Source organism: Podarcis tiliguerta (genome assembly GCF_965153285.1).
Source record: "Podarcis tiliguerta genome assembly, chromosome: 5".
In the NCBI taxonomy this organism is placed as follows: Eukaryota; Metazoa; Chordata; class Lepidosauria; order Squamata; family Lacertidae; genus Podarcis; species Podarcis tiliguerta.
Window position 1 is genome coordinate 10,390,783 of NC_139538.1, and position 24,866 is coordinate 10,415,648.

Sequence of the window (24,866 nt, forward strand, 5' to 3'; positions counted from 1 at the left end):
TGATTGTGGAAAGGTGAGACTAAAATGTTTTAGGCTACCAGCCTGAACACACTGTATTTTTTCTTCTTCTTAACATAGCTAGAGCCAGCGATCCTCAAATGAAGCAGAATGATTGGAGATTTAAGACAAAAGAAGCACTTCTTCACACAGCACATTGTGAAAACTATGGAATTTGCTACTGCAAAATGTGGCGACTTGGACAGCTTGAAAGGGGGATTAGACAGATTCATCACCAAATGGCGACCAGTCATGATGGCAAAGGTCACAATTGTTTCTCCAGGACGAGAAGGAGCATGCCATGAAGTAGGGATGGGCACATCTGTGTTTTAGTTTCTCTCAGTTTCTTAATCTTCCAAGCTTAAATTCAGTTCTCTATAATTCTAGATCAGTTTGCAATTTCTTCTTTAACAAATGATCCTCCTGAAAATTCCTCAGCACTTTAGTATGAATTTCTCCTGCTAGGTTCATTTTTGCAAAGCAATGCCTACCATATAATGTGTTTTTCCCCCCTTCTGTATGTTATTTTCAGTAACATCTGCATTTATCTGCACGTTCTATCCAAAAGTGTGTGTTTTCTGTACACAGTGCTTGGCTGGAGAACAGCACTGCAAAATTCAGAGAACTGAGAACTTGGAAGGTTGTCTGTGTTTTGGCCCCCTTCCTGAGAATTAGGCGAGTTCACCTTCAAAGGTCAACTGAGTCAAATTTCTCACCCAAAACTTCTGAATACCAATTCCTGGGGAACAGGATTGGGAGAATGCTGTTGCACTCATGACCTGGCTTGTGTGCTACCCAGAAGCAATTGGGTGGCCAGTGTTGAAAACAGGATGAATGGCCAAATGGGCTTTCAGTCTATGCTTGACTGTAGCAGTCCATAGAACAGTGGGGGGACACTGCCCCCCATACTTCAGTCACCCTAAGCTGGCTTCCACCTGCCTATCTCCTTAATTCCAACCAATTCAAGAGGTGGTCATAACTTTCAGCTCCCTCCTCCCTAGTGTTGCCCTTGTAGAACGTAGCAGGGAGGATGATGGGGACAAAATGAGAATTCGTTGCTTCTGCCTCTGGCTCTATCTAGTGTTTATTGGCAAAACCTATTTGGTGTTTCACAATTTTCTGACAAGTTGCAGGACCTTAGCCAGACCTAGCAGAGTACATGGAGAATCCATGGAAGCAATTGGCAACTTGGCTGCAGACAGGATAGATGAAGCAGGAACCAGGAACTTGTAGTTAGGTGTTTATTATATACAGTGGACTATTTACAGGAACAGAACACGAATCTTTTGCTATCTCTCTCTGCCATGACTCACAACTCCTACACTGACACAGAACTCTGAACTCACGAACACTGAACTCTGAACTACCAGTTAGTAGGCCATTAATTATCACTCCCTTGAGAGAGCTTGACCAATCAGGGAGCGATCTCCATGTCTCTGTTATCTCCAGGCAGACTTACTCCTTCAGATTGCCTTCTGGCTGTCTGCCAAACCTTAATTGACTCTGTGTGAGTAGCTGCACATTCCCAACAGTGTTGGCCTCCCTGCCTTCCACCCTACCATCCTCAATGAACACCAGTCACCAGCACCGTAGGATCAAGAAAGTATCCTGCGGATTTGAAAAGCCATTCAGTTTGGGGGAAGGGGAGGACTACCCTAAAGGCTATTTTGTTTCTTCCATGCCCATCTCCCAGGTTAATTAAACATGGCTTCTCTCTTTTCAGAAGAGGACCCAACGTTTTCCATTCCTGATTTGTTATTGCCCTCCATGTGATTTTTTTCCATGATAAAGCTGAAAAGGCAACGACATCTGTGCCTCAACTAGCGGTGCTGCCATACCAGGAGCAAACAGCAGCAAATGAGACTTTCAAGTGCAGTCTTGAAATAGAGCCTTTGACAAGCGCAGCAACATCCTTGGAGATGAAAGAGCTGTTTGCATTTGAATCAGGAGCAGGATCAAAATATCACGACGCGGGTGAAGATCCTTCAACCCTCTACTCAAAAAACCAAAACCAAAACAAAACCCCAACTTAGACTTTATTGTTGAACAACAGTGTTGCATAACTCTAATGCTTCCCACCCCACTATGAATTATGTATTTAAATATCTTTCCATCCATCCATCCACCCATCCATCTATAATGCTTTGCAGATGAAGAATAAAATATGTATTCATTTCAAACCAGGGACAGATGGAGAAAGAAAAGATCTTGACATTCATGAAGAAAGGCAAATTTGCAAAGAGATATGGCAGTGAGTGAAGGAACAAAGTGTACAGATGCTTCCTCTCCCCTTTGTATAAATACATATTTACAGAACAGCTCACGTGGAGGAGGATGTGCCATAAGGCCAGGTGAGACAGGGTGATGGATGTAGGGTGGCATTAAGGGCACCAGCATGTGGGAAACAGGCAGATCTATCTTTCAGAAGGAAAGGGCATGTAGCTCAGCAGCCTTTCAAGCAAGAGGTCCCAGCTGCAATTCCTGGCATCTCCAGGGTAGGGATCTTTTCTGAAACCCCGGAGATCCGCTGTCAGTGTAGACAGTACTGAGTTAGATGGGCTAATGGGAACTTATTCAGTATAAGGCAGCACTCTAAGAGCCACTGTGGTGTAGTGGTTAAGAGCGGCGGACTCGTAATCTGGTGAACCGAGTTCACTTCTCTGCTCCTCCACATGCAGCTGCTGGGTGACCTTGGGCTAGTCACACTTCTCTGAAGTCTCTCAGCCCCACTCACCTCACAGAGTGTTTGTTGTGGGGGAGGAAGGGAAAGGAGAATGTTAGCCGCTTTGAGACTACTTTGGGTAGTGATAAAGCGGGATATCAAATCCAAACTCGTCTTCTTCTTCTTCTAATTTCCTACATGTTCCAAAGGAGAGAAATGTGAAGGAAGTGATGTATGGGTGCCACAGGTAGCACAGGAAGTGAGAGTTTGTGGCACACCTGGACAGGAGCAAGGCAGGAGCCTTTGTACCTGGTTGTAGCACAAAGTCAAGTGTACACTGCCCTGTGCTGCCTGTAGTTTGATTTGTGAGTCGAGGAACCGAACCCTTGAGGTGGTAAATAAGAGACAAGGACACAAGAATTTCAGGTTAATGGGTTGAAAAAGGCCACAACTTTTATTGGTTACAGCATGTGAATGGTATTGGCTTAGGCACTGGATAAAACAACCTATACATGACCCCACCTGTGCAGCGGGGAGTCTTTTGAAGGTTAACAAACTGTGGAAGGAGCTTGTTGATGCAAATACAACTAGAAGCTTCCCCTGATGTCACCAGGAGTCGTGCCATGGCCCTAGCCCTAGACAGGGCATCGGACAGGATCCACGACCGCCAGATTCCTTAAACAGAATACCCTACATTTTACTGCATGTTTGTTGCTTGTTTACAGGATTTATAGCACGCTCTTTATTGAATGTTTTCAATACCAGAGCGGGGAGCAAAGTAATAAAACTGAGAAAAAACAAAATACTGAAATACACAGAAAATACATATTCGTCTATACAGGGCTAATAAACAACACAACAAATATGTCACAATCTGGTCAAGCAAAATTACAACAATGTAAATCAAAAATTCCAATTTTTAAAAAATACAGGTTGGTTTTTTTGCTTTGTGGGCCTCCTAGAGAATTCCCATTATGAGGTTTTTGTTATACAAAGTCAGTTAATTAATTGAATTTCTATATAAATTCTGGCAACAAGTCCTCTTTTGGCATCACATCTAGTTCTGCCCTTGGGAACAACTCTTAAAAATTTCAGACAACAAAGAGCCTATGGAGAGTTTAAAGACTTATAATGCAATCCTAAGCTTGTTTATTAGTTCACTGAATGGACTCAGGGATCCTTTATCTCTAGTATGTGTAGTTAGGATCGTAGCCTGATAGATTTATCATGGCCTAAACTTTCATGGGCTAAAGCGCACTCCAGCAGATGCACAGAATGTTTCTGTCAGTGGAGAGATACAGTGGTACTCCGTAAGACGAATGCCTCGGAAGACGAAAAACTTGCTAGACGAAAGGGTTTTTCGTTTTCTAAGGTGCTTCGCAAGACGGATTTTCCTAAGGGCTTGCTTCGCTAGACGAAACGGCCCTGCCTCTCGTGTCATGGCGACGGTCACTGTATGCACGCACGCTCGCTTCCCCGCTCCTCCGGCTCCCTCCCACCTTCCCGCTGACGGCTCTTCCAGCTCCCTCCGACCTTCCGGCTGATGGTTAGTGCCTCGCGCCGCTGCCCACCCCCCTCGCGCACTCCCCTCAGAGAGCCGTTGCTGCCAGCAGCCAGCGTTGCAGCCAGAGTCGCGCTCCTGAGCCCTGCCGCCCTCCAGCAGCCGTGTCGCACGGTGGCCACAAGGTGCGGGTGAGTCTGAGGTACCAGCTGCGGCAGCTGTCCTGCTTCTCCCCGCCCCTCCCCGCCGTTGTTAGTGTTTAAATGCAGTGGTGCTTTGCAAGACGAAAAAACTCGCACAACGAAAAAACTCACGGAACGAATTAATTTCGTCTTGCGAGGCACCACTGTATATGTGCACATGACTATTGAGAAAAAGTAACAACATTGCAGGCAGTGGAAATTCTATAGAAAGCCGAAGGTAAGTAACATCCATGCCATACTCATGCCATATGCGGAGGATTGGGAGGCAAGCTGCACCCCTGCCAGCCATATGGTTGATGGGGCACAGCTGGCGGGCGTGCAGGGAAAGGGGAGGCCGCCGGCAAAGCTGCACAGCTCCCCCACTTGCTGGGGCACCCCTGAGAGGCCGGCGCCCTGGCGCAACGCACCAGTAAGCCCGAAAGGAAAGATGGCTCTGGCCACACAGTGGTACCTCAGGATGCGAACAGGATCTGTTCCAGAGCCCTGTTCGCATCCTGAACGGAACGCAAGATGCGACAGTGCGTCTGCGCATGTGTGGGTCACGTTTCGCCACTTCCGCGCATGACATAATTTTGAGCGTCTGCGCATTCGCGAGCGTCGAAATCTGGAAATAACACGCTCCGTTACTTCTGGGTTGCCATGGAGCGCAACTCGAACGTGCTCAGCCCAAAGCACATTCAACTCAAGGTATGACTGTACTCATGTCTTCCCCCAAAGAATCCTGGGAACTGTGGTTTGTTAAGAGTGATGGGAATTGTAGTTCTTCAAGGGGTAAACTGTAGGCTTCTTTGGGGAAGATGTGATCTTTATGTGTTAAAATTCTAATGCTGTTACCATAAGCATGGTTACTTGGAAAGAAGCCCCACTAAAACCCATTGGACCTGCTTCCAAGGACACATGACAAGGATTAGGAAATAAACCTCAGGATCATACAGGTGTGTAGCCACTGCTGTTATAATGAAATATTAAATTCAACAGATTCCTGTTTAAGGGTTACATGTCAAGCAACATCTTATTCTGTTCCCAGCTAAAATCTCAAGGTTTTTTTTAAAAGTTATTAAAAGGTCCTTTCCCTCATTTTTCCAGGTTATTGCTTCTCACAACAACAGGAATGATTGAAAGAAAGATTGAATCAGGAAAGATTGAAGTGAATCAAGAGCCCTGCTAAGGTGTTTGTTTCTGAATGCATGAAGGTGCCAATGAGAAGGCCTGACCCTGCCTTGATGCCACCACATATGCTGAAGATGTCCCCAACTAATGCACAACCACCTCCATCTGAAAATATCAGCATGCATGGGTTTTCCTCCACTGGGACAGAGTAAGAGGGGGTAAAGGTAAAGGTACCCCTGCCCGTACGGGCCAGTCTTGACAGACTCTAGGGTTGTGCGCTCATCTCACTCTAGAGGCCGGGAGCCAGCGCTGTCCGCAGACACTTCCAGGTCACGTGGCCAGCGTGACAAGCTGCATCTGGCGAGCCAGCACAGCACACGGGACGCCACTTAACTTCCCGCTAGTAAGCGGTCCCTATTTATCTACTTGCACCCGGGGGTGCTTTCGAACTGCTAGGTTGGCAGGCGCTGGGACCGAGCGACGGGAGCGCACCCCGTCGCGGGGATTTGAACCACTGCCCTTTTGATCGGCAAGTCCTAGGTGCTGAGGCTTTTACCCACAGCGCCACCCACATCCCAAGAGGGGGTATGATACAGCTTTATAAAATTGTGCAAGGTGAAGCGGATATAAATAGAGAAATGCTTTTCTCCCTCTCTCTAGAACTCAGCGTCATCCAGTGAACCTGAAAGTTGGAAGTTTGGAATGTAATCCACAGGGAGCAGTCAAATACAACATTCCTTGTTTTCCTAGAGTGGACATGCAGGGTGATGTTGGTCCAGCCAGTCGAACTTCCTGTTACACCTGGCTGGAGCATCTTTCCTTGCATGTGACTAGGGGGTGGGCGTGACCTTTCCAGACCTGGTAAAAGGTCAAGGCATGCCGCCACTCTCTCTCTTCTTCCATCTTCCTTTCGTCCTGCGAACTTCCTGGACTGAACTGCTGGCTGCCATATCTCCCTTATGGGGTAAACCTGTTTGTATATGTTTGTAACTTTAAGCCTAAAGCCTGCCTTCAGGGATCACACTGTGCTCTGCCTGATCATGAGTAAACTTTCTTTTTATTGCTTATGAATAAGACTGTGGTGTCTCTATTCTTTTAGGAGGGGTTCAAGGGGTCTTACCAGGAAAATATTAGAACACATTTCAATCTGGACAAGCCAGATCAAATTGCTTATTGTCTTAAGAAACTCACACGAGTTTGCAACCAGTTTTCTGCCGTGTAAAGTGGGAATGCACTCTGCTGAGTAAAGGAACTTGTTGGTGCAAGTTAGGAAGGATATTAATAAATAATATATCCTCTTCTGCCACCTTCATCATTCCCACAGGAAGACTGAGGACAGACAAAAGAATAACTTCCTCACATATCACATGATTAAAACCTGGAATAGCTTTAGAAGAGTAGAGGAATTCATGTAGGATAAGGTATCTGTGACCACTACAGTGGTACCTCGGGTTACAGACGCTTCAGGTTACAGACTCTGCTAACCCAGAAATAGTACCTCGGGTTAAGAACTTTACCTCAGGATGAGAACAGAAATCGTGCGGCGGCGGTGCAGCGGCAGCAGGAGGCCCCATTAGCTAAAGTGGTACCTCAGGTTAAGAACAGTTTCAGGTTAAGAACAGACTTCTGGAACGAATTAAAGTCTTAACCTGAGGTACCACTTTAGTTATGTTGTCTAGTGGTTTACCTCCACTGTTGGAGGTAGCAGGCCTCTGAATGTCAGTTGCTGGGACCACAGAGCAGGGAAAAGGTTCTTGTGCTCAGGTTCAGCTTATGGCCATGGTTCCCAACGTGGGGCACATGCCCCACAGGGGGGCAATTTGATTTTTAAGGGTGGCAATTCGAGAATGAGCTATTAACAGTTAATGGCCTTTAAGGCTTCCTCCATGTGAATAGGAGTTCACTTTTTGAATAATAAGAATTATATGTCATGGGGGGGGGCGGGCATCAGGATTTTAGAGATGCTTAGGTGGGGCATGGCCCCAAAAAGGTTGGGAACCACTGGCTTATGGGCTCCCCAGAGGCATCTAGTTGGTCAAGGTGAGAATGGAATGCTGGACTGGATTGGCTCTTCCTATGTTCCTCATTCTGACCAATCAGGATTGTTGTGTTAGACAACCCTTCAGATTGAGTCACTTATGTGATAGCTGGGGACTGTGACCAACACCCACATCATCGGGGGTAGGTACATCTTCCCATATTTCTGCACTACATGTTTAGTTCCCGTGGGTACAGAACACCTGAGTAGGAATTGTTTCCCTGATATGTTAGTTTACTCCAGGTAGGGTGGGATGTTTTTTAAAGTAATAGAAAATATGACCGACACACACCCAGCCCACACAACTGAAGTGGTATATTCTAGCATTCTACCACAGTCAGCATAATGTTGCGCCTTGGGAATGAGATGGTACAAGCCTGAGGTAGCATCATGGAATGTGCTACTGCAAAGTACAAAGGGGTATCAATTTTTTTGCATTGTTCCCTTATTTAAAACCAAGTCAAACAGACACAATCCTCAAAACTCACCACAAGCAGAAAGCTAAAACATCGGGGTAGACTGGGCTAGGACCTGTCTTTCCAATTTCCTGGTCTTCTACTTGTGAGGAGTTTCCATTATTTTGCTTGCATGAGGGATAATTTACATGAGGTAGTGCAGTCCACTGTCCTTTCTTAGGATTTTGCCACCTTATTATGTAGCTTGTGCAGACCATATGGGTGAGGTACACATACCAACAATTCCAGCATTGTATTCCCCGCTGCCTTCTCTCTCTCTCTCTCTCTCTCTCTCTCTCTCTCTCTTCCACCTAAACATTAGGAAGAACTTCCTGACAGTAAGAGCTGTTTGACAGTGGAATTTGCTGCCAAGGAGTGTGGTGGAGTCTCCTTCTTTGGAGGTCTTCAAGCAGAGGCTTGACAACCATATGTCAGAAGTGCTCTGATGGTGTTTCCTGCTTGGCAGGGGGTTGGACTCGATGGCCCTTGTGGTCTCTTCCAACTCTATGATTCTATGATTCTCTCTCTCTCTCTCTCTCTCTGTGTGTGTGTGTGTGTGCGCGCAGAAGTGGGTACATCCACCATTCTTAGTAACTGGTTTACTGATAATTATTTGTCTATTAAGGGAATCCAGTCTGATGACTTCTTTGGTAGGTCCAGTGGCTGCTGAGCTAGCAACTCTGCAGTGCTATTGAATGTTCGTGCATTTCTTTCTTTCTCAGAGAAACCAGACCAGAGATTGCTCATTTTTCTTTGCATATGCGAATCTAATTTGGGGTATAGGAATCTAAAATGGCCAGCTGCCGAACGCTGACTCATGTTCTCCACCTCCCCATCCGTCCCAATGCTACACTTGCCAGTTTGCAACACACCTTTTTTTAAAAAAAAATTTGGAAGTTACTTAATACAAACATTTCAGAAACTGCAATTAAAAGACGGCAGACTCCACATGCTATGTAGAGTGACACTTCTTTTGAAAGGCTTGGGTGATATCTAAGCTCAGAGCTCTGTATTCCATTTCACAGAAAGTTGCGGTGGCAGAAAGGGGGGGGGAGGGAGAGAGAAGTGAAGAAAGGGAAATTTGTCACAGATCCCAGCTTTGTGAGAATCAGTTTCAATTATTATTTTTAAAAGCAAGTTTCTAGCCCTTATGATTGAAAGCTTGAGGGCGATGCATTAGCTCAGTGTTTCCCAAACTTGGGCCTCCAGCTATTTTTGAACTACAGTTCCCATCATCCCTAATAGCTTCAGCCACAATATCAAGGACTTGTTCATCTACACATCTTCCAGTGTGATACATGCTATACCCTACTGCTTTCTACAGGTTTTTGCAGGCCACAGGTCAGCCTCCTTGCAAAGGAATATTTGTTTTTATCTATTTATTTAATTATTTTTATACTGCCCTCTCACAATATATCAAAGCAGTGCACAGCATTTTTTTTAAAGAAAACCCAACATTAAAAGCAGTACAGAATCAGGCACTGATTTGACATCAGAAATGGCAACATTCCAAAACCACAAAAGGAACACAAACTCCCCCGGGACTTTCTACTGCTGACCTGAATGTTGCCCTTCTCCAATAAGTTTTCAAAGGGAAACTCCACCCTAGCGCTGCTGAATGATAACTATCCATAAATTTGATTCTATCTGTTTAGGTTTGAATTGTGATAATGGTTTCCTGCCCGATTACAACACTTGGCTCACCCAACAGTGTTGGGATGACTATGTATGGAGGAGTTTCAGGAAAAGCCAGCTGTTGGGGTTTGCACACAGCTCAAGCATTGATTCTGGTCAGTCATATATACAGTATAGTGCAAGGACCAACATCGCAAATGATGCCCTTAATTAGAGCTGTTTGGTCATGTCCTTAACTTCTTTGGTTGCAGCAATGCCCTCAGAAGACTTTTCCTGGCCCGACCAGAATTATAGCCTCTTGAAAGGTGCAAACTGGAAAACCCTCCCTTTCACCTAGGAAAGCTATTTTGCACGTGCTCAGGAACACTTTGCCTTAAAGTTCTTTCAAGATTTCTCGGGGAAGGCCAGGAACTCTGCACAAGCTCAGATTAGGTCAGTCCTGCGTTTGTCAACAAAAGAAGGCCTACGGATCTGCATTGGCTACTCCATACAAGAGGCGTTTGGGGCGTCCGGCGTGCCCTCTGCAAGCACCCAGAGCCGAAGAGCTAGGAGCGCGTGGGCTCCCAATGTCACTTTTGCACTCCCGTAGAAACAGGTTTATTCTTAGTAATATTCTATATAAAGAGCAGTGGAAGCAGCCAGACTCAGTCAGCTTGGCTTAAGCCCGGAAGAGGTATCCTGCGGGCTGGAACAAACAACAGAGGGAGAGACAGAGAGGGAAACAAGGCTTGCCTAACGGCAATGCCCGCTGCACCTTGCAGGCTTTGCAGTCAGGCAGTGGCCGAGCGCGCGCTGGTATTTCGAACGATCCCCGGATGGCGCGCGCTCCGCTCTTTGCAGAGGGAGGGAGGGAAGGAAGGAAGGAGAGAGGGAGGGAAGGAGGGAGGGGGAGGCTCCTTCTCCGTCCAGCAGCAGCAGCAGCAGCAGCAAGAGGAGGGAGGAGGAGGGGTCGCTTTTGGAGAGGAAGCGAAATGAAGGAGCCAAGCAGGAAGCCCAAAAGAGTTCGCCTGAAAAAAGAGACCAGCAGAGTTATAAAGGCAGCGGAGGCGGCCAGAGTTTGCTTGCAGTCCTCCCCGGGTTTTGCCTTGCAAAAATAAGAACAGTCACAGCAGCAGCAGCAGCAACAGAGCCCTTCTGCATCCCCTCCCCTCTTTGCCTGGCTGCCTGCTTCCTCTTCCAGCACCCCGGGGGAGAAGGACAGCTCCCTTTGCCCGCTGGCACACTCTGCGCGCGAGAAATCCCCAGCAAGCCGCCTTGAAGGGGAAGGAGGAGGCGGCGGAGGTCACCGGCGAGCAACAGAGGCGGCGAGCTTGCCGGGCACCTAACTCAGCCCTTGCAGGCGCCCGAGACTCCCGCTTCCTCCAGAGCTCCGCTCTCACCTTGTACCTGCTTGCAGTTGCCTAGTCGGGGAAGACGACCCCCTCCTCCCCCAGTCCCACAACCTGTCGGCCTCGGGGGGTGGATCTTGAAGCAGGCAAAGCAGAATGTACCAGGGACACATGCAGGTAAGAGGAGGCAGCAGGAAGCGAGCTTTGCAAAAGGTGGGAATCCAGGCATCGGTTTTAAGTTTCTCTGGGGTGGTTTGGGGTGGGCAGGGGGACGCCTCGCCTGCGCCTCGCGCAACAGGTGGACCGGGCTCACTTGCCTCACTTCAGGAAAAGGAGGCCGGTGGCTAGAGGTTGCAGCAGGTGAACTTTGCAACTAACTTCTGGGTCTTGCCCTGGACGCCGGTAGGACCGGTGACCTTTACGCACCAGGTCAGCCCTTCCCGGGAAGACAAAAACCGTCTAGGAAAACAGCTAGTGGAAATCCGACAACACCCACCCCCACCTCTCCTTTCCAGCGCCTGCTTTCAAGGCATCCTTGCATGTATGTCAGCTGAAGGGCAAACAATAAGAGGCGCTCTCCCTCTTTACTTTGTTTTGTGTGGTGGTGGGCTTGGCTTTGCACAACCTCGCGCACAAACTCCGGCCCCTGGTGCACGCTCTTTCCCTCTGTCCCTTTGTGGACGGAGGTTGCGCGCCCTCAGAAGCGCATCTGGTTCCCCGGCCGCTGTTTGGGGTGTGCTTGTTTTGTCTCTCTCACGCACACCGCCGAGCTCCTCTTCCTCTTCCGCCTCCCTCTCCACGTTAAACGGGCGGCGCCTGATCTGGCCCAGCAAAAAGAGTGAATGAATGAATTTGGGGGCGGGCGGGGGGGGGGCGAGGGAGAGAGAAGCACAATGCTTTTTGCAAAGGTTGGAATTTCAAACGCACGTCTTCCAGCATCTCTAGATAGAATCGCAGTCTCCGACTGCTATCGATCCATGTATATAGCCCTGAAAGCGGAGGATGCTGTTCTCACTTGGTACGCTAGGGATGGTGGCTTTAACCTTGACACCCTCTTTTCCTTCTTCACGTGGTCCTTTTCCCTTAAAGAAAACAGGTCTTATTGTGCAGGGAGTACTGAAATATTGAGCCCATTGCTTGGAGCCTTTTTTTCCTTATAAGCAACCAAATCTAATTTCTTGGTTAACCTCCCTCCCTTGCTCAACTCCCTCTGCCAAAAGAAAGCATCAGCAACAACCCACTTTTAAAATCACCTCTAGTATGTCTCCAGATATTTTAACATGCATGAATAGGAAGGATAAGGACAGAGAGCAGAGAGGGAAAATCCCTGCCTTTCCCCTTATTTTCGGTACTTCTGGCTGATTTCAGGGCTTGTTGATCAGCCTTTTGCCCACGTCAATGTCAACCACAGGAGTGCATATGTAATGTGACACATGAAAGTTAAATGAGCATCCTGACTCAGCACTTCTTGCTTTATAAAACTAGATGCTGTAAAAACTCTTCATGGTCACTGAATTGGCTCTGTAATTAGTATATATATATATATATATATATATATATATATATGCTTTCGTAGATTTTCACGGGTACAGGAATGCAGGTTTTGGTGTCCTCGGGTGTCTTCCCGTGTAAAAGTTGGGGTGTCTAGGCGACGTTTCGACGAGGTCTCACTCGTCATCTTCAGGCTCTGTTCCAGTAACAAGAAGCCGAAAGCACCAGCCTGAAGATGACGAGTGAGACCTCGTCGAAACGTCGCCTAGACACCCCAACTTTTACACGGGAAGACACCCGAGGACACCAAAACCTGCATATATATATATACTATATATATATATATAGACTGCACAGCTCAGCAATATTTAAGAGCTAGGGAAGGCTTGGATCAAGAAATTCATGCACAGTTTAATATTAAAGAGCACAAATAAATGTTGATTTCATTCTATACCTTAAATGAGGGGAAATGCACATTGCCCCGAACACTGAAATTGTGTTACCCGCCAACCTGTACCTCTTTAGACTGATCTACAAGATAGTTAAGGGTTAGTTCGTGGTTTTAAGGCTGCAGTTCAAATCATGGAGTTACATGGAATAACTTGCAATAAAGTCAGTGCACAGGATCAGGTCGCAAACTAATTTATGTTAATTTCATTTCAACAGGAATAAAGGAATTTTCACTTAGCTCGACATAAAAATTGGGTTCAGCGCCTAGCATTTGTGCAGCTGCAAACTTTGTGCTGGCATAGTATGAACTCTACTGGAAATTGCACACTTCATATAAGTGCAGAAAGGAGGCGTTGCGTTAATTAATAGTAACGTGCCCATTTGCTTAATCAAGAAAAGCTCGCTTAAAGCTTTCCTTTACGAGATTTGCATCTAGGTGTGCAGATCTGGAAATTGTTCAGGCTATAAAGAGTTGGTAATGATAAGCTGTTTCAAGTCATAAAATATACTCCTAATATCAATAGGCATTTGTCTGGTATCTAGAATAGGCTCAGTGAACAAATGTCTAATTAAATGATTAGAAAAAGTTTGCTGGCCACTTGTCCTCTTTAGTTTTATATATTATGTATTTATGTAGACTTATAGGCAGTGATCCTTGACTCGTTTATTTGAAAATGAAAAATATTTCTGAATAATTTTGTTCTGAGCAAATATGCTTAGGGTCCCAGCTTTAAGTACTTTCCTTTCTTATGGTTGACCCAATGTAAAATGTTTTTAAAAAACCACAGCAGTTTCCCCATCCACCCACATACGTACATCTTTTTTTTATTTTAAGAATTTCTCCTTTTTGTGATTAACACAGTGTGTATGGGGGGATAGGCATAGCTAATTAATCTATAATGTGATATTTACTTGAAGGTTTCTTTTTCCACCATTTCCACCTTTTCCCATCATGTCCACCTGTGATGTTGACAGTAACAATTTTTTAAAGCCTTCCTGTGTTGTTATTATTTCCCGAGCTTCGTTAGCCAGCTACAGATTTTCTTTGAAAAGTTTACCCAGTTCCTCTTTTCACTTAATTCACAGTTAGGAAAAATTAGTTGTGGACCTTCAGAACAAGAGGGTCCAAATCAAAGGAGGATTGGGAGTTGAGGGTTAAATGTTTGGCTCCAAAAGCCATTCAGCAAAGGAGAGCAGAGATGTTGTAGAAGATTTCAAGCAGGGTAAGATAAATTGGAATGCCTTGGGTATAAAACCTGATACATCTGAGCTTAACTTACAGTTCAATGGCCCGCTTTCTAAGCCTGTCTTTCTGGTCATGTTGAAGCCAGCCAGATCAAATCGGCTTACATTGCCTTTTGGAGCTCTTAGGCTCTTTCATTTAAAAAAAGTGTCCTGGTTTTGGAGAGAAAGGCAGCTCACAAGTTCCACAAGAGCAGTCGAGTTTTGTTTTGTGTTTGCTCTGATGCTCTAGGGTCAAATTGCATGTGATGCTGGATATCTGTAATTGGATCTCCTGGCATTATTTTAAAAAACCCAAAAACTTAAAAGTTGCTGTGGTGTGCCATCGGCTTGGGTTGGCTGTGCTCCCCTGCAAGCAGCTGTTAGCCCCACTGGGATGGGAGGGGTATAGATCGATAGTTATAATGTACATAGGAAGCTGCTTTAACTTTAATAGTTTGCTATTGGTCCATCTAGGTTAGTGTTGTCTACACTGGCTGGCCAGCGACTCTTCAGGATTTAAGGCAGGGCTCTTTCTCAGCCATAGCTGGAGATGCCTGGGACCTTCTGAATGTAAAGCAGATACTTCACCACTGTGGCCCATCCCTATCCCTTGTTATGGCGGTGGATGCATTAGCAGCTTTCGGCGGGAGGGATTTTGATTGGCAAAGCAACATGGAAGGATAGAATCAAGCACTCTCTTTCCACTGTCCTTCGTCAACTTACTCCCCTTTCCCCATCGGCTGCTTTTAAGCTTCCTGAAGGTGTTGGGAATGCTGATCATGGATTTCTTACATTTTCCATGATCCACGTGTCGGGGCAGGTGTGAAACACTTCGGTGGGGCTGCGAAGTTGCTCTAAAAGTTTTGTTGTTGCAGCAACTGATTGTGGTGTGGCGTGGGAAGCTGTTTTGGCATTTACTGTGAGCATTTATGCAATTGTATCTCAGCTTAAGAAACTGAGATACAAAAGCCTTTTACCCTGGCATGCAGCCCTTTTACTCCTCTCTTCGTGGCATGCCTCGATTAGCCAAGAAATATCTAACTAACCATAGTTTCCTGTGTCATCTGAACTAGGAAACCATGGTAGCCAACTTTGGGACAACCTAGGATCTTACATCATAGGTTGAAGTCGGTTTAAGATCCAGGCTTGTTCTGAAGTTGGTAGTCATAGTTTCCTGGTTCAGACAAACTGAGAAACTGTGGTTAATTAGGGACCTGCAGGTCCAGATTTTACAATCAAAGCCTTACAGTGCATATTGGCATTTTGCCCATGGCCGTTTCGCCGATTAAGTCCCTGGTCATCTGGGAGGCATGGGGCTTTCTTGGCATGACAGCATAAGTCTGGCAGGCCCCTGGTGGGGCCCTTGGCTGGCTTAGCTCTCCAAGGCCTGGGGCAAGTGTGCCCAGCTGCACCCCCACCTCTGAACAGGCTTGTTGGCTACATCTGTCCTAGGCAGTCCTCCACACCAGCATTTTGCAACCAGAATCAGCCCCTGGATGCTGTGAGTTTAAAGGGCTAAGCAGAGGGACTTGCATGGCCGTCCTCCCTTTGACCATTTTCTGGTTCAAAATAGCTGCCCTCTCCTTCTCCCTAATCTGCTTGTCTGCTTGCAGTGGGAAATAAACACTTAATCACCCCCCCCCCATAGAAAAGTAGCTTGCATGAGGTTGTCAGTTCTGAGCAGAAAGAGGGGAAAGAGTTAGGCATCCACTCCCTTGCTGAAGCCTTACATCACCAATTTGGGTTGAAAGAGTTCTTGTGAATTGCTCTGGCATTTAGAAAGGAAGGATGGAATAGACATCTTTCAAACAAATGAACAAATGTCAGGGTAAAAAGACATACACTGCGTCAAGTTTGGGCACCACAACCTATTCCAACCACAGAATCATGTATACCAATTTCCTCATGGTAATTCTGCAGAACAAGGACCAGGCAATCACTGCTCATGCATTGAGAAATACATTGTGCAGATCAGGCAATCACAGATATGCTTGTGATTGTGGCGGCTAAAGAAAGTGCTGCTACAATTGCAAGAAATTACTGCTGGCCTCTAGGGTTGCGTGCCTTACCAGAGATCAGCCAGCTCACACAATATGATCCTCCATTTGAAATAATGGCTTTCTAGTCCTCCTTTGCCAAGGTGCCATCACAAGATACCTCCAGCCTTCTCAACTTGGATTCCAAATACATCACTGAGTGTCATCAAAACCAGCAGGACTTACTTCCAAGCATACTTTGGATCCTAAGATGTTAACTTAGGGAAGTTTAGGAGAAGGGAAGACTCTCATCCCCTTCTCTTCCCTGGAGCCCCCTGCAAAGTCTCTCTGAAGGGCCAGGGGCCCCTCTTAAACAATATGAGGACTGCTGGTGGAAGGAGGAATTGCCCCAAATCATACAAAAACAATCCATATTGTTCAAGAGGTCCCTCATCCCACACGATTGAAGAGGTTCCCTTGACCCACTGAGGAGGTTCTTCTGGGGGTGTAGTTGATAGCAGGGAGAGGAGGAGATGTGAAAGTTTCCTTCCATGAAGTGCCTTATCTTAAGATCCAAGCCAATGTATTTCAGAGCATGAAGCATAGGGCATTTCATAGAGCATTTATGAACGCCCCAAGCTCTGGGCAGTGTACTTTGGTTCCTCTGTACAATCAAAGCTGTAGACCTCTGTTGAACCCTCAACTCAGATTTATCAGATCTTTTCACTTAGGGATGGCCTGTTCAATTCAGTGGGCGTTCTTTAAAAAGAGCTGTTGGCTGCATTCGGATGTCATTCGTTGGATCTTGCAAGCCATGGTTAGAAGGTTCATGAATGAGCTTGGTGCTCCCTCATCCACTTCCACTTCCCTTCTCCTCTCTTGCAAAAGGGCTTCAACAAATTTCTCTCTGGTTTAATGAAACCACATTTTGCATTAGGCCCAAATGTAGAGCCAATCCTGGTTTGCAATCCCAGTTCAGAGGACTTGCTGAAACCATGGTTTGCCAGTTCAGCTTTAAAAGCAAGCTATCATTTCATTAAACCGGGAAGTTGTACATCAAGCTGTGTGTGAGGAGAGGTGAAGGGGAGGGGAGTGGGAAATAAAGGAACACAGCTTGTTTGTAATCCTTCCAACCATGGTTTGAAGGATCAGAAACCTGGTGTCTGGATGCTGTTGTTGACATTATTGCAATCCTTTTGTTTCCTTAAAGATCTTTGGAATCTTTTCAGTATGTTTCCACAAGCAGCCATAATGCACTGTTAGTTTAGAGAGACAATTAGTGAGACAATTAGCGAGACAATTTGGTAGGCTAAAAAGCTGCACCTCGAGATATGCAGTAGTGTGTACAAACCCAGTCTGTAGTCTCCAAGTAAACAGTACAGATTTAGCCCACAATGATCCTGTAAATATAAGGAGCATAATCCAGCAAGCCCAAATGAAAGGAAGGGAATAGGATTTTGCTGTGCTTGTGATTAAATTAAGTCCACTGGTTGCAACGGGACTTGCGTCATGCCTAACTTTTGCTGATTCTGTCATGCATCAGGAACGTCCCTTTCTAAACTTTTATTATATTTGTTGCAAAGCAAACAAAACCTGATTCTTGCCAGGAAGCTGTGGACCACCCTGAGATCTATGGGTGGTATACAAATTTTAAAAATTAAAAAAGGAAGAATTAAAAAAAGGAAGAATCAGCTGCCTCTGTCGCTGCTCTGCTAGCTAATAATAAAATAGCAGGTAAAAGAAAAACCACCCGATGCATTATTTGAGATGTGGAGTACAGTATTGAGTTTTTATTGAATTCAATTGCACTTACTTACTGAGTATACTGATTAGGACTGCAGCCCTGCTATATATAGGTTGCCTCTAGCAAAGAACGACTCACACTCACAGTCAACGAACAACAATTATATATCAATGAATATGTAAAAAGCACACATTGGAAAGCAATGTGCATATCTGTTTGCATATAATGTGCATGATAAAAACTTTTGGTGCAGAGAACTAAGGCAAAAAGCATTCATGGCAGGAGTCCATGCCTTGGTGGGAAGTCTGCTGTATAGTCTTGTTTTCAGCTGTTCCTTTGACATCCTGGGGGCAGGGATCACACTCAAATAGCCAAATGCTCCCACAGGCCTTACAAAGTTGATGGCCCCTGGTGTGTACAGTAGAGAACAAGATGGACAACCTGGCTATCTGACCTGGCCTAAGGCAGTTTCCTATGTTCCCACAGTAATATGAGCAGATGAACTACAGATACAATTGAGAAAGAATTTCAACCGGAGATCAGACTAGGGTAGGCATGTGCCCTACTTAACAGATGACCGTTTTCTGTTTCAAGGGCTGTCAGGGGCAGTCCTCTATTTGAAGAGCTGCATGGACTCCTTCAGTCCTCTGTTGGAAGAGCTGTCTGGTCTTGTTTAAAGATAATGTAGCATAAGAAAGAAGAATAAGAACCTTGAAGTTGCCCATCAACAATAATCACATGGACTGAGGAAACAGACTTCCACCTTTTCACGTTTTCCCCTCACTATGGTGAGCAGGATTCTATTTCTATTTCTATCATATTGATTATGTGCAGATCTGTGTCCTCTTTTTTTGGTGATGCATCGCCCCACCCTTTTGGCAATGCACAAGTGGCTACCGTAAATCATATGAAGGGATTCCTGGAACTCGCCCCAAAGCCTAAGGATTATTGTGGAAAAGGCTCCAGTTCCTTCTGTCCACTCCAAATCTCTCTCTCTCTCTCTCTCTCTTTTGATGATGGAACTCAGAGGGGGGTCTTTCCTACCTATTAAAGCCAAATGATTAGTCTTCACACTTGAGACTCCACCGCTGCAGATGTATTCTCGGTGATGGTCTGAGCAGTAAATTGACAAGAAACTCCTGGTAGCGAAAGTGTACTCTTAAGGCAGAGGACTGTAGAAAATCCAACTTATGTTGATCTTCTTTTTAAAGAAAAACAACAACAACCAAAATGACAGAGGCATCAGCTGTCTGACTAATGGTTTGAGAAATAGCCTTGGACATGGAACCGACTACATAGTTAAATGAATGTAGTCTTCCCTGCAGCGGTATCTACGTGTGTGTGCATTTTTAAGGGTGTCCTAAAGAACAAGTTGCTGCAAAAAAAATAATAAAAATTAAAAAAATCACACAGACCCAGAGCAAAATCATATCTTTGAAAGCTATAACGTAAGCTAAAACAAAACTGTAGAACCAAGTGGACCTGAGAAATCTTGAGTAATGACTGGAAGGTGTCTTTGCCGATCCTTAATAGCAGGGATTCATAAATTCCAAACTCCACTGAAATTTTCTTAGATCATGTCTGTGCCTCCCATTCTTTTCTCTTCGAAGCACTGGGAGGTGGCGGGAACAGCTTGAAATCGCTTCATGTCCCAAGACCATCTTCACACAATTACTTCATTTCGACAACCACTTATTGCACTTTACTTCCCAAGGGATCCCCCTGAGAACCAATTCAAAGTTGTAGAAAGAGTAGGTGTCTGGTATGGCCACACATTAAGCTGCATTTCTAGACCACGTCGGGAGTCTATCAGTGGGTGGACTTGAAGCTGACTGGGTTACGTATTTTCTCTTTGTCTGTATGAGCTCTATGGCTCTGTTCCGCAATTCATTTTTCATTTGTTTTGTTTTATTTAAATATTTATAAACTGTGCTCTCATAGAAAACAGAACCGGGAGATGTACAACTTAAAAACGCAGTACTGCAGTAAAACCATCAATAAGAAAAAGATTCACGTTTCCAAAGCTCTGCCTGAATAACGCAGTTTTTAAGAGACACCAACCTCTGCTTAAAAACCTCCAAGGAAGGAGAAGTCCACAAGGTCCTGAGGGAAACTGTTCCACTGTTGAACAGCTCTTACTGTCAGAATGTTTTTTCCTGATGTTTAGTCAGAATCTTCTTTCTTGTAACTTGAAAATATTGGTTTGGGTCCTACCCTCCAGAGCAGAAGAAACCTGCTTGTTCCATCTTCCATTTGACAGCCTTTTCGATATTTGAAGATGGCCATCATATCTCTTTTCAGCCTCCTCTTTTCCAGGCTAAACATACCCAGCTCCTTCAACTGTTCCTCATCAGGCTTGGTTTCCAGACCCTTCATTATCTTGGTTGCCCTCCTCTGTTCACCTTCCAGCTTGACAAAGATGGATCAAGGAGTTGGAGAAGCACTGAGGGGAGAGTGAGGGACTATCCTCTCTAAAGTAGGACAAGTGGCTACCCTACTAATATGTGGGGCAGTCCTAAAGAATGTTATTTCGTTGAGGTCTCTCCCCCCAACCTCCCTGCAATGGATCTCCCTCTGTGCCTGAGATTAGTATTTCTAAGCAGATCCCAAGGTAAGGTTACCAGACATTCTAAGCACCACAGTTTGCAGTACAGTGGTACCTCAGACTACATACGCTTCAGGTTACATATGCTTCAGGTTACAGACTCCGCTAACCCAGAAATAGTACCTCAGGTTAAGAACTTTGCTTCAGGATGAGAACAGAAATCGCGTGGCAGCAGCGGGAGGCCCCATTAGCTAAAGTGGTGCTTCAGGTTAAGAACAGTTTCAGGTTAAGAACGGACCTCTGGAACGAATTAAGTACATAACCAGAGATACCACTGTAATTTGTCAATTTGTGGCATGTATTCCATGACCAAACAAAAAACAGGCTCTGAAATATTCATGCTCTGGCCAATGCTTCTTTGGAGTCACTGTCCTCCATCTTTATTTTGTTGACCTTCGTTAGCGATGGGCAGGGTAGACACAGGTGTGTGATCAGGAAGCAGCCTCGTCCTGTTGTAGTGGCATTTTAGAAGAACAGTTATTTTGGGTCTGAACTGTACCATTGCTGCATTCAGAAAAAGATTGCAGTAGAAGCTGATGTACGGCATTGATGGATGAGAGTCTTTAAAATTTACACTCTTTCGCTGGCCTAGTTTTCGCTAGAGTGAACCCTTTGTCAGGGTTGTAGCACTTCAGGCAGAAGATAGCTCAGTCGGTTAGAGGACAAGACTCTTAATCTCTGGGTTGTGGGTTCACGCCCTGTGTTGGGCCAAAGATTCCTCCATTGCAGGGGGGTGACCCTCGTGGAACCTTCCAGCTCTACAATTCAGCAGAAGGTGGAGAAAATCCAAGGTTTTTCCATGGAATAGGGAGATTCCTATGCATAAAGATTCATACACATAGAAAACTGTGTGTCAGAAATAAGGCTAGTGTACTAGTTTCCCAAATGGGGATGGATAGATTTTGTGTGTGTGTATGTGTGTGTGTGTGTGTGTGAGAGAGAGAGAGAGAGAGAGAGAGAGAGAGAAAGATGCTCACCCCCACATTTTTGGTATGTCCCGCAGAAGACCCTAAGGTCCATGAATAATAATAGCTTAAAGGTCCCGGGCCCTAAGGAAGCCAGACTATCCTCCACCAGGGCCAGGGCCTTCTCAGTGATGGCTCCGACCTGGTGGAATGCTCTGTCCCATGAGACTAGGGCCCTGCAGGACTTGATCTCCTTCCTCGGGGCCGGTAAGACAGAGCTATTTTGCCTGGTCTTCAATCTGAATTAGCCTGATCCTCTATTCCCTTTTCCCTTTCCTCTTCTATGAAGAAACCCTTTCTGGGACCCCACATTTAAATTCTTCCCTAGTCTCATTGCTGGCCCTAGTAGGACCAACTTGGCCAGTTAGCCCTGGTGATCATTCAGTGTCTACTGACTGGGTCGTCGTTCCCCCCCCCCAAAAAAATGACCCCTGAATTTTTGAATTTTATTGATATTGATGCTGCATTTTATGTTGTGTTTTATGCTGTTTTAAAATCACATTTTAATCAATGTTTTATATTTGCTGTTAGCTGCCCTGAACCCGGTTTTTAAACCGGGAAGGGCGGGTTATAAATAAAAAATATATATTATTATTTATAAGGAGGAGCATTCATTCCCACCTGCAGTCTGAAATGCTTCAACCCATAACAGTTTTATCATCGCCATTGTAAGACAGGATCATCATCATCATCATCATCATCATCATCATCATTTTATTCGTATGCCACCATTCCATAGTTAAAACAATGCTCAAGGCGGCTTACAACATGACAAGATTTACATACGGTACCGTATTTTTCGCTCTATAAGACGCACCAGACCACAAGACACACCTAGTTTTCGGAGGAGGAAAACAAGAAAAAAAATATTCTGAATCTCAGAAGCCAGAACAGCAAGAGGGATCGCTGCGCAGTGAAAGCAGCAATCCCTCTTGCTGTTCTGGCTTCTGTGATAGCTGCGCAGCCTGCATTCCCTCCATAACACACACACACATTTCCCCTCTTTTTAGAAGGGAAAAAGTGAGTCTTATAGAGCAAAAAATACGGTAATTACCAACATAACAAAAGTCCTAAGCAATAAATAAAACACATCAAAAAGTACACAACCAAACGGAAAACAATTTCCACGTAAATCGTAAAAATCTAAAACTAAGAATACAGCATTAATATCAATCACAATTTAAAATTTAAAAGGTAAAGGTACCCCTGCCCGTACGGGCCAGTCTTGACAGACTCTAGGGTTGTGCGCCCATCTCACTCAAAGAGGCCAAGGGCCAGCGCTGTCCGGAGACACTTCCGGGTCACGTGGCCAGCGTGACAAGCTGCATCTGGCGAGCCAGCGCAGCACACGGAATGCCGTTTACCTTCCCGCTGGTAAGCGGTCCCTATTTATCTACTTGCACCCAGGGGTGCTTTGGAACTGCTAGGTTGGCAGGCGCTGGGACTGAACAGCGGGAGCGCACCCCGTCGCGGGGATTCGAACCGCCGACCTTTCGAAAGGCAAGCCCTAGGCACTGAGGCTTTAACCCAATTACATAGATAAAAAATAAATGTAATTTAAAAAACAAAAACAAAAACGGAGCCCTCTCTGCCCAGCAGCAGCAGCAGCAGCAGCAGCAGCAGCAGCAGTCTTTTATAGAGCGCCCTAGGCCCTGCTCCAAGCCAGATGGAGAGAAGGAGGGCAGGGCCCTTCAGGCTCCCATAAGGTCAGTCCTGGGCAGCAGCATGGTTGAGGTCCCTTCTTCATATCTCACCTCAGCCTTTTAATCTCAGCCCATCACTCCCATCTCTATAATGCAATAATACCGACTTACCCAACAAGTTTGTTGGTAAGGATTACTAGGCTAATGCATATGAAGTTCTTCAAACAATCTAGAGCACCATGTAAACGCTAAGCCGGGCAGCAACAATAAATCAACTAAAAGACGATTGATTAAAATGTGTGCTCAGTTAATTGCAGATTTAAATGAATACAATGTTAAAAAAATACATGTGTGGTAAGGCACTGTATTAGAGAAGATATCCCTCCTTCCTCTCTTTCAGGAAAACTGTCTTAGATATTGTGGCTCTCTAGATGTTGTTGGTTTTCAACTCCCATGATCTCTGTCTGTTTGCCATGCAGGTTAGAGCTGACAGGAGATGGAGTCTAAGAACTTATGGAGGAGCACAGATAGTCTATCTTTGTTTTAGGAGGCACCTAGTGTGTGCATGAGGGATGCGGATGGCGCTGTGGGTTAAACCACAGAGCCTAGGACTTGCCGATCAGAAGGTCGGCAGTTCGAATCTCCCTGATGGGGTGAGTTCCCGTTGCTCAGTCCCTGCTCCTGACAACCTAGCAGTTTGAAAGCGCATCAAAGTGCAAGTAGATACATAGGTACCACTCTGGCGGGAAGGTAAACGGCATTTCCGTGTGCTGCTCTGGTTCGCCAGAAGCGGATTAGTCATGCTGGCCACATGACGTGGAAGCTGTATGCTGGCTCCCTTGGCCAATAAAGCAAGATGAGTGTTGCAACCCCAGATTCGGCCACAATTGGACCTAATGGTCAGGGGTCCCTTTACCTTTACCTTAGTGTGTGCATGTGTGCACATGTGCACATGCACAGAATCTAAATACCTTGTCTCTACTCACATGCCTGTGTATGCAGATTTAGCAATTGATTGCAATTAATGAATAATTAATGTAAGACATGTCAAACTGAGTGACAGCCTTGATGCATGTTATTTTGTATTAATTTTAAACCATGATATAAGCATTTTCAAGTAAGCTAAGTTTAGAGAAAGTCCAAAATAGATGTTTGCAGGACCCGGTTTAAGCCACACTTTTCATAATGCTGCCTTTAGTAATGATGATTCATTTAAAAGGATTGATGTTTTAAGGTTTATCATATTAATTGGAGTATTTTGTTCAACTCTAGTGAATCTACCGACCAGTTACTCCATATGGCTGTATGGTCTATTTTTAAAATAGCTGACCTAAAGGAAATGGACTCAAGTAGATGCCTTGTTCCAGATCAGGTGGCGTAAATGCAAATTAACAAAACTCCTTCTATAACAACAAATTTTCCATCTCAATGTAGTTCTCATCTCTGTCTAGTGGCATTATTAACCAAGCTATTCAAGGGTGATAAAGACCCCTGTTCAGCAAATTCTGTGACAGTGACAGAAAACTCTCAGAGTACCATTAATAGTTTGTTCCAATAAAATAACATAAATAGGACAGCACTTGAAATACTAGGTCAAGTTCAGTTAAGAGCTGGTTCAGACAATTTGACGGCCACTTTGTTCGCCCTGTGCATAAGAACTGTACTTGGGCAGTGTGAAAACAGAAGAAGGAACTTACATGAGATCACGGAAGATCCTCTTACATGTTTAGAAACATCTTTTTAGAGGGAAAGGCCTGATCTTGTATGCCTGACCATCTTGTCTGTGGGTCCTGGAAGACCTCCTCCGTGCCTTGCAGGCCTTTTCCCACCTGGCCTGGG

The 24,866-nt window shown here is 45.3% G+C and overlaps 1 protein-coding gene across 5 annotated transcripts in view; it reads left to right on the forward strand.

Annotated features, from left to right (window-relative positions):
- The first annotated feature begins 10,500 nt into the window (after nucleotides 1-10,500).
- The window catches only part of PEX5L (peroxisomal biogenesis factor 5 like), a 180,136-nt gene continuing 165,770 nt past the window's right edge, over nucleotides 10,501-24,866 (forward strand). For all 5 annotated transcript variants that reach the window (XM_083442178.1, XM_083442173.1, XM_083442177.1 and 2 more), the window contains exon 1: nucleotides 10,501-11,106. In XM_083442178.1, the coding sequence (XP_083298304.1) occupies nucleotides 11,086-11,106 (21 nt within the window). In that variant the 5' untranslated portion in view covers nucleotides 10,501-11,085. The remainder of the gene's footprint in view (nucleotides 11,107-24,866) is intronic.